Source organism: Centropristis striata, chromosome 6 (assembly GCF_030273125.1).
Source record: "Centropristis striata isolate RG_2023a ecotype Rhode Island chromosome 6, C.striata_1.0, whole genome shotgun sequence".
NCBI classification, from domain to species: domain Eukaryota; kingdom Metazoa; phylum Chordata; class Actinopteri; order Perciformes; family Serranidae; genus Centropristis; species Centropristis striata.
Window position 1 is genome coordinate 41,553,370 of NC_081522.1, and position 16,080 is coordinate 41,569,449.

Consider the following 16,080-nt stretch of genomic DNA (forward strand, 5'->3'; position numbering starts at 1 on the left):
CGGAGACATGAAGTGGGGTTACAGAGAGATTGGTAGTCGAGCAACTCCTGGTGAAAATGAGATCAAGGAGGTTGCCGGCTTTGTGAGTAGGGGGTGATGGAGTGAGCAAAAGAGCGAAGGAGGAGAGTAGAAGTAGTAGGTCTGCTGACTTCTCGGGCTGGATGTTGAAGTCCCCGAGAAGGACAAGTGGTGGACCATCTTCAGGGAAGTTTGACAGTAGGACGTCAAGCTCCTCCAGAAAATCTCCAAGTGGACCAGGTGGGCGGTAGAGAACAACAATGGTTATTGGTGAGGGAGAGGTTATGGAGACAGCGTGGAATTCAAAGAACCGTGGAGAGAACTGTGGCAGTGGATGGAGGGAGAACTTCCAGTCACGGTTGATAAGAAGACCTGTTCCTCCACCCCTACCAGTGTGTCTAGGAGTGTGAGAGAAGGAGAAGGCAGCAGAAAGAGCTGCAGGAGTGGAGGAGTTGGTTGGTGTTAGCCATGTCTCAGTGAGGGCCCCGTTACACCCCGTTACACCTCGTTACACCCCGTTACACCCCAGGGCAGCGTGTCTGGTTATCCACGCGGGATCTTCCTCTCAGAGTGGAGTCCAGGAAGTTGGCTCCCCGTTTTGTGGGTCCTTTCCCCATCTCGAACGTCATCAACCCGGCATCGGTCCGTCTTCGTCTACCACGGTCCATGAGGACACCTTCCAACGGACCCTAGTCTGTTTTTGCCTGATCTTCCTGTTCTGAACCTGCCTGTTTATTGAATTTTTGGATACCTGCCTGCACCTTGTCGGATTTGTTTGCCTGTTTGGACTGATCTCCCGGTTTTGACCTTTTTCCTGAACATTTCAGTAAACTGAGTTTCCTGCTGATCTGCTGTCTCTGTGTCATGTTTTTGGGTTCTACTCTGGCAGTGCTGGTGATCTTTACAGACGTATCCTCCACCAGACACATGAAGTCTGCTGTCCATGCCTCTCTCTGTCACCAGGCTTCATTCTCTCCTCTATTCTAGTTACATCAGACACTCAGAACTCATAATAACAACGACAGCAGCAGCAGCAGCAGCAGCAGCAGCATTAACGGTCTAAAATAAGAGCAGCGAGCCTCTTTGTGAGGAATGCTGAGAGGGTCATTACACCTCCACACTGCAGCTAAAGCACCTCCTCTCTGGGCTCCGGGTCCCTGTGGGAGGCTGCGGGCCTCCTCATTATTGGTTTATCCACAACATTGTTTGACTGTGTTTTATGGAAGAAAAAGTCCCTGTGGTCACCTCTCTCTCACTTCCTCTCTCACCACCACCTCTCTCTTCCTCTCTTTATTCTGCTCCTCTAATCTCTTCCTCCTCCTCGAACGGAGACAGATCACTCACTACTGCCACTCAGGAAGCTTTACAATAGTGGCAGCTTTTACCAAACACACTCACACACACACACACACACACACACACACACATACACTCTCTTCGTCAGGCGCTATTTAAAGAGTCATTGTTACTCGTAGAGAGATAAGCCTCAGCAGCCTCCACAGAGCTCCTGATAAGGTTCACCCTGCTCAACTTTCAGCTGTAGAAATTTATTTTACAATAAAAAAAAAACATCCAAATGGAAACACCAACTGCATGTGGGCGTCTCAGTTTTAAGTCTTTTATAAAAACATTTCTACTGCGTGAGAGAATCCTGTTAGAAACGAGACTAGAACAGTTTAAAGTTCCTCCAGCAGCAGCTGCTTCACACTAATCAACTCTAAAGCGACTGAGCCACTTCAGAGATCCTTTGGGCTGAAAATGTCCACAGAGTGACTGTGGGGTTTCACAGCAAACATCTCCTGCTGTAGATTATTTCATTAATTAGTGGAGAAGCAGCGTGAGGTGAGGTGAGATAAAGTTGCTCTGCATGCTGTAAGTCGATGTGACAGATGGAGGAAACAGCAGAGCAGCACATGAACGAGAAGCCTCACAACCAGATCAGCCAAATACAAAGAATACAAAGATCCAGAAACCAGGACGGAGGAAGTGTACTGCATTCACTGGAAAAATAAAAAACTCTGTTTTTTCTGAGTAATTTATTTTTGGGTTTTTCGGGGTCATTATTATTGTTTTAATGAGTATTATTTTCCCAGTTTTTCTGACTAGTTTTTTCTGACTATTCTTTTTTGTATTTCAGAGAATTTTTTCCTGTTTTTCTGGCAAATTTTTCGGACAAATTTACTCTGAAAAATAGTCAGAAAAACAGGAAAAAAATACCACAAAAACAGAAAAAATGACTGATTAAAACAGAAATAATTACCCCCTAAAAACAAAACAAAAAAACAGTAAAAAAAAATTCCTCTGAAAAACAGAAGAAAAATTGCCAGAAAAACAGGAAAAAATATAGTCAGTAAAAAAGAAAAAAAAATAGTCAGAAAAACAGGAAAGAAATTATCATGAAAAAAAAGAAAAAAAAATAGTTCGTAATAAATTACTCAGGAAGAAATTTTTTTTTTTTTTCCAAGTGGATGCAATATGCTTCCATGGAGAGAAAAAAAACAGAGACAGAGCAGTGAAAGAATAAAAAGACAACAGCCAAAGAGAAAACAAGGAGTTATTGTAATAAAAACATGCATCAGAACCAACAGGAATATACGACACGCTGCTGTATATTCTGTCAGAGCAGAACCAGAACCACACCGACGGAACACACAATAAATAACGTCCAAGTACCTAATAATGGACTCACTGGACCACCAGACCACTCAGAGGGAGGGGGCGGGTCCCAGTCAGCAGCCGACCAATAGGAACAAGAGAGGGGACAGGGGTCAGAGGTCACGGGGGGGCAAGGTTATTATAGTTAAATAAAAATAAAAACGAGAGCTTTTTAAAAAAACGATAACTAACTGAAATTGAATTTTGTGGTTACAAAACTAACTAAAACTAACTAAAATTATAGTGAAAATTGATAATTATTATTAGTTATAATTGACTGATAACACTAAAACTAATTTTAAAAATTCTCAAATTTATGAGAAAAAAGTGACAAATTGGGAAAATTATGGGAAAAAAATTGTCAAATTTACGGGAAAAAATTTTACAAACAAGAAACATTTATTGTGATCTGATTGAATCTGGCACCCAACAAATACCCCATTACAAAACAACTACAACTAATAAAAAATAAACTAAACTAAACTAACAAAAAATAAACTAAAACTAACAAAAACTAAACTACAACTAATAAAAACTAAACTACAACTAATAAAAACTAAACTACAACTAATAAAAACTAAATTAAAACTAATAAAAACTAAACTACAACTAATAAAAACTAAACTACAACTAATAAAAACTAAACTAAAACTAATAAAAACTTAATTAAAAAACAAAAAATTCACAACGAAATTAAAACTAAAACTGATGAAAAATCCAAAACTATTATAACCTTGGGGGGGAAGGGGGAGGGGGGGCTGGGAGGTCCTCATAATGTTGGTCGGTCCATTTAGTATCAATGGTTCAGCATTCACACACACACACACACACACACACATCAATAACCTGAACCAGCAGCTCTTTGATTAAATACAGTTTGTAAACTGTTATTAGGCCCTCTGTCTTCAGTTTCTGGTTCATTTTAATTCCTGGTCCCACTAATATGAAGCATGTCCAGACGTGTGCGTCACTTTAAAGTGTCCTCTGGAAACACTCGTGTTGTGTTGTGGTCTTTGTTGTCTAAATGCTGCTCTTTAGTTGTCAGACTGATGTTTTCTCAGTTTGTTGTGTTTTGTGTAGTTGCATGTGTTTTCTAAAGTAGCTAAATATATATAATATAATATAGCTTCAGAGATCTGGTTCCCTGGTTCTCTGGTTCTCTGGTTCTCTGGTTCTCTGGTTCCCTGGTTCCTGGAGGAGTCTGATCTTTTCTCACTGGTCCTCTGGTTGTCGGTATGTCCTTCTATCCTTCTAGTGCTGATGATAACAGAGAGAAGCTGCTCTCGTCTCATGTTGGAGAAACACTCGCTGAATGTTTGTCTCTTGTTGGTTTCTCTCTTTAGATCTGATGGAATATGCAAAACTGTTATGGTTTGTGGTGGTTAAACTGGTCATTAGTGAAGTGTTTATATATGTTGGTTATGTGCTGAACACAGCCAGACTCCACCAGTCATTAGCAATAACCAATGAACGGTTCCTCCACAAACTTATACTTGGTGTCTACGTGTTCCTCATACATGGAATAGGGAGTAGACACCAGGTTTGACCACCTGCGACCTTCCTATCAAAAGTTATTAGCAAATTACATTTTTTCCCAAATCAGAAATTTCCAATTACCCCCTTTACCCCTTTACCTAACCCTAACCCTAACCCCTTTACCCTATTACCTAACCCCTAACCCTTTTTTGTAGTGCACACACACACACACACACACACACACACACACACACACACATTCTGAGGCAGAAGACATCCTAAAACCTGAAGCCACCAGGAGAGAGTGTGTAGAGAGAGAGGCGTACCTTGAATGCATACTTGCGGCTGATGTGGTCGTCAGCTCCAACCGATGAAATCACATAACTGGGCAGAGGAATACTGCCGAGGACCGACTCCTCTCTGCTGTCTGAGAGAGAGAGAGAGAGAGGGAGGGAGAGAGAGAGAGAGAGAGAGAGACAGGGAGAAAGAGAGAGAGAGAGAGAGAGAGACAGAGAGGGAGAGAGAGAATCAGGGTGAGGAAGGTGAGAAAAGGAGTGAGAGAGATATGAAGGAGAGGAAAGAGCAAGAGATTAAATATCACTCATCACCCACTAATGTCATCAATCACACACACACACACACACACACACACACTGTATGCTGTCATTCATGCGGTGGTGTTGTGCCAACAGTAAATGACTTGGCTGCCAGAGAGCTGAAGCTGATTCACTGCAACAAACTGTTGCTACCAATAGTATCTGAATTATCTTGTTTTAGTATAATTTACCTACTGACCATAGCTTTATGTGCTGATTTTAACAACATGTGTCTTTTTGTACAAACATTAGTGAGTAACCCCTCTACACAGGGTGAGTAACCCCTCTACACAGGGTGAGTAACCCCTCTACACAGGGTGAGTAACCCCTCTACACAGGGTGAGTAACCCCTCTACACAGGGTGAGTAACCCCTCTTCACAGGGTGATAACCCCTCTACACAGGGTGAGTAACCCCTCTTCACAGGGTGAATAACCCCTCTACACAGGGTGAGTAACCCCTCTTCACAGGGTGATAACCCCTCTACACAGGGTGAGTAACCCCTCTACACAGGGTGATAACCCCTCTACACAGGGTGAGTAACCCCTCTTCACAGGGTGAGTAACCCCTCTACACAGGGTGAGTAACCCCTCTACACAGGGTGAGTAACCCCTCTACACAGGGTGATAACCCCTCTACACAGGGTGAGTAACCCCTCTTCACAGGGTGAGTAACCCCTCTACACAGGGTGAGTAACCCCTCTACACAGGGTGAGTAACCCCTCTACACAGGGTGAGTAACCCCTCTACACAGGGTGAGTAACCCCTCTTCACAGGGTGAGTAACCCCTCTACACAGGGTGAATAACTCTTCACAGGGATTTCAGTCTTGTGTAAAGACTTGTTTTTAGGATTGACATTGTGAGCTTTTTCATGCTTTTCAATCTATTCAACTGTTGAATATGGTGAGTTTTTACCTCAAATATTGGCTCCAGTTGAGAGTTTTAGTTGCATGGAGTTTAAATGATATTTCAAAAGTATTTTCTACCACCAGTATCTACCCACAGATACTGGAATGAGGAAAAACGTGCTAGTTTCAAGTATTTCTGGCTTATTTTAATTACTACAGTCAGGCTTTTCAAGCAACAATTGCTAAAAATAAGTATTTTTGGATTTATTGCAAGCTATCATTGTTTTTCCAGTTTCTAGATATTTTTACTTATTTAAAGAATTCTTACAAAGAAACATTAACTTCCTGCACTGGCAGATAATTTGACTTGTTTCCAGCATGTTTTTGCTTTATTCTAGTGATTTATTTCAAATTTTTGTCAGTTGGTTTCTGCAGTGCAGCCAGCTGTCATTCCTCCTGACCGCCTCATCAGCTTCACAACACACACACACACACACACACACACACACACATTTCTCCGTCTATATCCGAGGCGACCTTTCACCTCCAGCCTCTCTCAGACATCTGAAGAATCGAGGACTTCTATAAACGTCGTCAGCTTCCAAACATTCTTTACTTTACTCAGCTGGTCCTCACACAGATAGAAAGACACTGTAAAAAGGTGTCTAAAAGTGTTTTTATCTTGGTAAGAACCAAATAATCATCAGGTCACTCTGCTCGGGCCAGTTCATCACTGCTGGCAGCTTTACTTTATCTGGTTTTAAGAGTTCATTTATTATTTTAAGTGTTCAACATGCTTATTTCTAGATTTAATAATCTTAATTTAATAAATCTTGTCAAGGTAAATTATCTGTCCATGCAGCAAGATCATTTCCCTCAGATTTGCTGTTTTGGACAAACCATTTTTTACAGTGCACAAACACACACACACACACACACACACACACACACACAGCTTGCCACCAGAATAGTCGTGTCTTAATTAGTTCACACGTCTCTGAATAAACATCCAGCAGGATTTGTTTCCTCAGAACATTGTGACAGCGTGCTAGAATGTGTGTATGTGACTTTACCACCTCGTAAAATATAGTAACGGGACGAAAATATGTGTGCACGTCACCTGGGCATGTGTGTGTGTGTGTGTGTGTGTGTGTGTGTGTGTGTGTGATATGGATTAAAGGAGTAATTGGTTAAAAATAATTCAAGGACCTCTGGAGGAGACATTCCCTAAATGGTGGCGAGACGGTGAGGACTTTTATCTGCAATGTCCCGTCTGTCTCACACACACACACACACACACACACACACACACACACACACACACGCACACACACACACACACACACGCACGCACACACACACACACACACACTCTCAGACACATTGAGCAGACCAGGCTGTGACAAGTGAAGTGCGATAGCATCCAAACGGCACATTAACGGCACTATTTTGTCTCTTTTTCACTATATTTCGGGCCGCGGGGCAATCACACTATTGTTATACTGGATTTTTACTTCTTCCTCTTCCAGACACAATTTCGTCCCGCTACTTATATATAATTACATATCAAAATGTGCAGTTTGATCAGGATCGGTGTGCTTTTACTTTTCTCTACAGAATACGAATTTTGCACAAAACTTTGCATTGAAGTGAATGGGACGGCCGAAAAAAAATGAGCGAAAAAGAAGAATAATTGGAGACTTTCAAACGTCTACTACAGTCTGGCTTTTCATGCCACGATTGCTCAAAATAAATAAATTTGTATTTATTTTAAGACATAATTGTTTTTCCAGTTTCTAGATATTTTTACTTAAATAATTCTTACAAAGAAACATTTACTTACTGCACTGGCATTCCATTTAACTTGTGTCCAGCATGTTTTTGCTTCATTCTAGTTAAAAATAAGCAGATATCCTCTTGATCTGAGATATTTCATCTGACTTAGATTTCAGTTGTTGCAGTGTGAACACATGGAGGTTACAATCAGAGAAGAGAGACAGACGGGAGGTTTGACTGCTGCTGTAAAAACAGGAGGAAGAGGAGGAAGAGGAGAGAGCTGCTGTGTTTTCATGTCCAGATGAGAGAGAAGAGAGAAAAGAGAGGAAGAGGAGAAGGAAACGACAGAGAATCGATCTGATCCTGGAGAAGAGCAGCAGGAACCAGAGTTCCTCAACAACCAGAGATGAAAAGAAAAGATAGAAAGAGACGGACGGAGGAGAGTGTGTGTGTGTGTGTGTGTGTGAGAGAGAGTGTGTGAGTGTGTGTGTGTGTGTGTGTGTGGTTTGAGCTGTGACCTGTCAGATTAAAGCTCCAGTCTGAATCTCTGCACCATCAAACACTTCAGCTCTTATTGTGGAAAACTGACACATTTACATGTCATTTCTCCAGAAACACAATAATCTGCAGCAGGAAGTAACTAAGTACATTTACTCCACTACACTGTAAAAAACTGTCATTTTTATGGTAAAAACCAGCAGCTGTGGTTGCCAGAACTTTACCGTAATAAATACGGAGCAACTTTTTATAATATTACGGTAAAATGATATTAACACTGTGGATTTCATGTTCAAGATTGACATTTTATTGTATATTTTACTGTATAAATAAAAAGTTTTCCATCAAAAGAAACGCTGTTCTGCCATATAATTGACCAGAAAATACTTTATAAATGCTGCATAAATTAAAGATTTTACCATTAAATATTACAGTATATTTCTGTTAGAGATATGGTGTTTAGTACATTTAACAGTGAGAAAAAGTATTTTTACAAACGATAAATGCAAAAATTTCAGTGATGGCTTGTGTATATATTACAGAATATTTTTGCTACAAAGACATGTTCTTCACTCTCTCACTCTCTCACTCTCTCACTCTCTCTCTCTCTCACTCTCTCTCTCTCTCTCACTCACTCACCTTTGTAGTAGAAGAGACAGAAGTCAGCGAGGACGAACCACTTCCTCTTCCACAGACGCATCCCAGAGCTGTCCTGCAGGGAGACAGACGGAGACGGGAAAAGATATAAAAGACCAATAAAAAGACAGAAAATGTATCAATACAAACCATGTTCACACTGTTCTCTCTCATTATTGGGAGAAACAGGAAGAAGGTCCTGTGTTCTGGATCTGCAGCATAGAAACGTTGATCTGCATTTACTATATATATATATATATATATATATATATATCTCCACTGAACTCTACTTCAGGTTGTGTGTTTCTGCAGCTTCCTACAAAACAAAGAAACTGTAGGAAGTCTGGACTGAGACCCTCAGAGTCTGATTACTGGTCACACCTGCTCAAACACACCTCACCAGAGGAAACAACCAGAGTTAAAAATGAAAAAGTTCTTCTCTGGTTCCAGCTGCTCAGATGTGAGTTTTCTCTGTTTACATCACTGGAACTGATCTTTGGGTGGAACTGAACCAGACACTGAGGAGATCTCCCCAGGCTTCAGGAGGCTGATCCAGAGTTTATCTCCGTTTTCTGACTTTTTATGGAACATTTTCTTGACTTACTGAGGCAATAAACACCACAATAGTAACAATAGTTGCATGTCCTGCTCCAGTAATAAAGGAACCTCTCTTATTGTGCTTTTTGTTTTTAGTACTGAAGTCTCCATGGAAAACCAGAATGATCCTGAGTGAGTCATCCAAGTCCATCCTAACTTTAACTTTTCTTAAATTATTAGATTACATGATCACATCTTGAGTCTCCCTCCTGTTTTAACCTAATTATTTAATGCTGATCCTGTTTTCTATAAATTTAGCAAACATGAAAGAGAAAAAAAGCTCTAAGAGAAGATTTTTAGTTACACAAGAGGTGCTGCTGCCTCCTGAGAGGAAAACTTCAGCCAGGAGTCCATCAACAAGGCCTGAACCTGCCACGGCTGGCTGTCAGCAACACCTCCAACACCTCCAACACCTCCATGTGACCTCCAGTCCACAGGACAGCAATCAGAAAATACAAGAGCTGTTTCCACTACCGGCCAATACCCAGACTGAGGGTCTCACTCTCTGAAACACCTCTAATTTGAATTAGTCTTTTGTCTGGACGTTTTTAGTCCCTGTAGAAGAGAAGAGCCGTTTTTCTCCCCTGAAAACAGCCTGGTTGCTGACTGGATAGAACGCTAAGCAGGATGTGACGTAGTACTCGACGCCAACTTTGTTGCTATATTTAGCAACTTTTCAGACCCCCTTAGCGACTATTTTTTTTGATAAAAGACTGGAGACAAATCCAGCGACTTTTTCTGGTGTTATTGGAGACTTTTGGAGACTTGTTCTTACTCTTCCTGATGAGCCGTGGGGGCCGGAGGCTCTTCTTAACGAGCCGCGGGGGCCGGAAGCTGTTCTTTACGAGCCGCGGGGGCTGGAGGCTCTTCTTAACGAGCTGCGGGGCCCGGAGGCACTTCATAACGAGCCGCGGGGCCCGGAGGCACTTCATAACGAGCCGCGGGGCCCGGAGGCTCTTCATAACGAGCCGCGGGGGCCAGCGAGAAAGAAGAGTAAGAACGAGTCGAAGCAGCACAGTCCTCCTGCAGCAGTCTCTCCCAGCTGCAGAGCTGGAGTCTGCAAATTGCTAACAGGCTAACAGTTAGCTCTGTAGCAGTACAGTGTGTATGTGCTAACAGGCTAACAGTTAGCTCTGTAGCAGTACAGTGTGTATGTGCTAACAGGCTAACAGTTAGCTCTGTAGCAGTACAGTGTGTATGTGCTGCTGCTGCAGGAGGTGTTAGCTTAGCGATCTCTGTTTGTTTACAACAAGCACCAGACACTCTGTGCACAGTTAGTGATGCCGGTTAATTCAAGTTCGCTATGTTTATGATCAAAGGAGACTCTGTACATAATTAGCCATGCTGGTTTGTTTATGATCAGCTGTTTACACGGCTACTGTTTACATGGAAAATAGTTCCAAGTGTGTGTGTGTGTGTGTGTGAGTGTGTGTGTGTGTGTGTGAGTGTGTGTGTGTGTGTGTGTGTGTGTGTGTGTGTGTGTGTGTGTGTGAGTGTGTGCTGACCTGTTTGTAGAGCCATCCTCGGACCACCACGGGGACGTTGGGATTCCTTTTAATGGACTGCTCTCTCTTACCAAAGCTGTGAACCTTCCCACTGGACCGGGAGCCCTGCACACACACACACACACACACACACACACACAGAGACACACACACACACACACACACACACACAGATTAACGCTGATTAAGGTAGACGTGTCAACAAGGACTCCATTGCGTGTCAATAACAGGGAGGTGATGGTTTGGTTCCACATCAATCAGCTGTTTGTGGTGAGTAAACCAGTGAACCAACATCAGCTCCGTGTTCTGACACGTCTAATGAGATCACTGACTCACTGTTCTATTAGCTTGGTTAATTAACAATTACACCACAACATTCATACTTTTTAAAAATATATATATATTTATTTGACAGGCAAAAGTACAACCAGTGAGAAATAAAGACTTTTTCTTTTTCCAAAAACAACAACAAGCCCTTACCCCCCCCCCCCCCCCCCCCCCCCCCCCCTCCTTTTTACCATAAGCATATAAACAAATAAATGAGTACACAAAAAACAGAGATAGCGGTAAATAAAACATGGAGAGGTGAACATTTCATGTATCCTCTAGTGTCTGTAATGTAGCTGTGTAACTATTCAAACAGCCCCAAACACAAACACATGTTCCAGGTGTTCTCCTCAGATTATATTCATTCTCTCCAGGTCTAAATACAGTGTGGGGTCCTGGAGCCAAAGGGAAGCTTTGGGCCGACTTCCCTTACAACAGAATGCTTCTACGTGCCAATAAAGACGCAAAGGAGATACTATCCTTAAACTTCTTCCTGATTGTTTGAGTCTGATAATAATCCAAAGATGGCCAAAAAGGCTCTTAAAGGTTAACGAGGTCAACACAGAAACAGAAACAGGTGAATGACTCAGGTAGGAACCAGCTGACCATCAGCTGGTTAACTCTTCTATAGTTTTAATTCAGTTACACACCTTTAAAGAAGAATTATTAATTATTCAATCTGAATAAACATTAAACGTCTGAGGCTCCGACAGCACCAACACTTTATTATACAGACGGAAGAAATCTCTCTCTCTCTCTCTCTCTCTCTCTCCCTCTCTCTCTCTCTCTCTCTCTCTCTCTCTCTGTCTTTCTCTCTCTCTCTCTCTCTCTCTCTGTCTCTCTCTCTCTCTCTGCAGAGTGTGACTTTCTGCTGTATTGTTGTTGTTGTTTGTGTGTTTGTGCGTGTTGTATAAGAGCGTAAACACTCTTATACAACGTGAACATATTCATGAAATCTCATTACACCGTCCTGTTTACTGAAACCACACACACACACACACACACACACACACACACACACATACTCTTGCTCTTCTATCTTTTTGAGGACGCTTCATTGACGTAATGCATTATCAAGCCCCTTACCCCAACATAAGCCATCACAACAACACTAACCTGATTATAACCTTTACTGCAAAAGTCTTTAAAAGTGCTTCACCTCGATATTACTGAATGTAAAGATAAGAGACTTTCTGTTTTCTTCCAGTAACTTTGACACCAAGTCTAAACCCTCAAACAGGACAAAATGTCCCCACTATCCAAACATGTCCTCACTCTGTTGGATAAAAACTGTTCCCGGTCCTCATTATGTAGGAGGTACATGTACACACACACACACACACACACACACACTGCCATCTTTGTCACACTGTTCTTTTGATTTCAGGTTTGGCGTGACGGTGTGTGTGTGACTGGCAGCAGCTCTGTGTGTGTGTGTGTGTGTGTGTGTGTGTGTGTGTGTGTGAGTGTGTGTGTGTGTGTGTGTGTGTGTGTGTGTGTGTGTGTGTGTGTGTGTGCTCCACAGCTGGAACACAGCATCACGCTGCTGGTTAATTAGAGGAAGCTGGTCGTCGAGGCGTGATGAGAGACTCCAAACTGTCACATCACGTCCCCGTAAATCTCAGGACACACTGACAGGAAATATGAAATAAATAACTAGAATTAAACAAAAACATGCTGGAAACAAGTCAAACTATCTGCCAGTACAGTAAGTACATGTTTATTTAAATAAGTAAAAATATGTAGAAACTGGAAAAAACAATGATGTCTTAAAATAAATCCAAATATTCTTATTTTTGAGCAATTATGGCTTGAAAAGTCCGACTGTAGTAACATTAAAATAAACCAGAAACACTTGAAACGAGCACTTTCTGGTGATAGAAAATGCTAATTGATAATTGAAATATCATTTAAACTACATTCAACTAAAACTCTCAACTGGAGCCAATATTTGAGGTAAAAACTCACCATATTCAACAGTTGAATAGATTGAAAAGCATGAAAAAGCTCACAATGTCAATCCTAAAAACAAGTCTTTACACAATAAGATCATTAAACTAGAAAATTTTCTCTGAGGAAATTTTGAAAGGGCCACGTGGGCTACTGCCGGTGTGTGTACACTATGATAAGATTCTTCAGAGATTTATAACTATGCCCTTTAACCTCAAAATATGTGTGTGTGTGTGTGTGTGTGTGTTTGAAGCATGTGTTAGGAGTGTGCGCGCTTACGCTCGTGTGTGTGTGTATCTGTAACTGTAATCACATCAAAGATCAAAGGCTTTGGGGTCGACCAATCAGAGCAGAGCAATCAACATAATTAACTGCCACCTGAATCTTCTAGCACAGTGACAGCAGCCAGAGGTGGACAGACTGGAATTTCTGGCCTCGAACAGAAAGCATTTTTGGCAAAACCATAATACCTATCATTGATCCGACTTCACTTTGAGCGTCCTGAGTTCTTCCTGAACGTCTACATATGATTTTGTGAAGAAAAATGAAGAAATAGCTTTGTTAGAGCGATCTGAAAAAACTGTTACATCTCCCTTTTTCAGAAATCTTCCTGTGTTTTTAATATGGGAGCCAATGAGGCTGTTGGTGGTGTTGGTGGATCATCTGTGCGTCCTACGCCCAAACTATAACTCTGACAGCTTTACCAGAGGATTGTGAGGGAGAAGACTAATTTTCCTACGTTTCTATGTATAAATTATTTCTGTAGAGTGGAATTTGCGGCCTGGAGCGCAGTTTTCAAATTTATTTTTTGACAGTTTTTTCTCTCCCTCTACACTCTGGCGATGATGTCACACACTGTGACACGAACATTCCGTGCAATACACACCCATTATAATCTCAGAATTTCTCCAAAAATGATCATGGTCATTGAACAGGGATTGATAAAAAACTATATGACCTATCGAAACGTGGATTAATACACCGATACACAAGACTTGTGTCTACTGTTTAAAGTTTAAATGGAGTCTCTAGGTGAAATTATGCCGGATAAGTAGACGTTTAAAAATCTACAATTATTGTTCTTTTTCACTCATTTTTTTTCGGCCGTCCCATTCACTTCAATGCAAAATTTGGGGCAGTTTTAGTACAGATTATTATTATTATTATTATTATTATTATTACTGTAGGGACCAGTGCTCGGTGCCCTAATAAACACATAAAGCTATGGTCAGTAGGTCAATTATACTCAAAACAAGATAATTAAGATACTATTGATAGATAGAAGGAGATACTTGGTGAGCTTCATGTTTGTTGCAGTGTGTTACAGTATGACGGCGTCCATGTGTGTTAATGTGGCTGCCTGTGGTTGTGTGTGTGTGTGTGTGTGTGTGTGTGATGCAGCGGTCTATTTTTAGCTCTCTGTCTGCTAGGTGAGCGACTCGGAGAGCAGCAGCTATTTGTTGCTTAATGACACGAAATCAGACAAGCTGAACGTCACAGAGACCTGAGAGACACCACGGAGACCTGAGAGACACCACAGAGACCTGAGAGACACCACAGAGACCTGAGAGACACCACAGAGACCTGAGAGACACGATGGAGACCTGAGAGACACCACAGAGACCTGAGAGACACCACAGAGACCTGAGAGACACCACAGAGACCTGAGAGACACTAGAGAGACCTGAGAGACACCACAGAGACCTGAGAGACACGATGGAGACCTGAGAGACACTACAGAGACCCGAGACACCACAGAGACCTGAGAGACACCGCAGAGACCTGAGAGACACTAGAGAGACCTGAGAGACACCACAGAGACCTGAGAGACACGATGGAGACCTGAGAGACACTACAGAGACCCGAGACACCACAGAGACCTGAGAGACACCACAGAGACCTGAGAGACACGATGGAGACCTGAGAGACACCACAGAGACCTGAGAGACACCACAGAGACCTGAGAGACACCACAGAGACCTGAGAGACACTAGAGAGACCTGAGAGACACCACAGAGACCTGAGAGACACCACAGAGACCTGAGAGACACGATGGAGACCTGAGAGACACTACAGAGACCCGAGACACCACAGAGACCTGAGAGACACCGCAGAGACCTGAGAGACACTAGAGAGACCTGAGAGACACCACAGAGACCTGAGAGACACCACAGAGACCTGAGAGACACTACAGAGACCCGAGACACCACAGAGACCTGAGAGACACCACAGAGACCTGAGAGACACTACAGAGACCCGAGACACCACAGAGACCTGAGAGACACCACAGAGACCTGAGAGACACTACAGAGACCCGAGACACCACAGAGACCTGAGAGACACGATGGAGACCTGAGAGACACCACAGAGACCTGAGAGACACCACAGAGACCTGAGAGACACGACGGAGACCTGAGAGACACGATGGAGACCTGAGAGACACGATGGAGACCTGAGAGACACCACAGAGACCTGAGAGACACCACGGAGACCTGAGAGACACCACAGAGACCTGAGAGACCTGTGTTTGAGTTCAGTCAGTTGATGTTTTTACTCTTGAAGTTAAAAGGCTTATTTTATTAAGGCTAGCAGTCATTTTATGATATTATAAAACCAATAATAATATCAATAATCCCTCCAGTGAACCAACAGTCATTTGAAGCCTTTTCCCTTTTTACTGTTGAGACCTTAAAGGCTCCAGTTCAGCTTTCATACTCAAAGTGGCTTTTATTGTTAAAGAGCTTCTTTTTCTCCAAATATGGAAGCTGTGAACTGAATAAATTCATAAGAACAAACTGAGAACTGAGAGGAACTCCTCAATGACTGAGATGAACCCAGAACATCACTAAATAAAGCAGCCGGAGACAGAAAACAGGAACCAGGAGCTCAGAGCAGAGAGGAGAACTGGTTCCTGGTTCGAGTCATTATGAGGCTGCTGGTGCTGGCTGATAGATGTCCTGTCATCTCCAGACACCAGGTCAATCTATCCAGTCTGGTTCAATCAGCTGCAGCTGGTGGAGAGGAGGAGGTTCCTCTGTAGCGGGTCACTCTAATGAGACCGAGTCTAATAGGGATATTTGTCTGTTTTTGAATCCTTTACATGTGTTTTCGGGTCTTTGTAAGTCATTTTGTGTCTTTTTTGTCATTTTGTGTCTTTTTTTTGGGTCATTTTGTGTCTGTTGTGTCTTTTCTAGTTATT

At 42.3% G+C, this 16,080-nt stretch overlaps 1 protein-coding gene across 1 annotated transcript in view; it reads right to left on the bottom strand.

Annotated features, from left to right (window-relative positions):
- Window positions 1-16,080, bottom strand: part of LOC131972864 (pleckstrin homology domain-containing family A member 7-like) — a 157,399-nt gene that overhangs the window by 55,125 nt on the left and 86,194 nt on the right. Inside the window, exons 4-6 of the mRNA XM_059334632.1 lie at window positions 10,605-10,709; window positions 8,506-8,578; window positions 4,476-4,576 (exon numbers count right to left, since the gene is read on the bottom strand). Of these exons, the coding sequence (XP_059190615.1) occupies window positions 4,476-4,576; window positions 8,506-8,578; window positions 10,605-10,709 (279 nt within the window). The remainder of the gene's footprint in view (window positions 1-4,475; window positions 4,577-8,505; window positions 8,579-10,604; window positions 10,710-16,080) is intronic.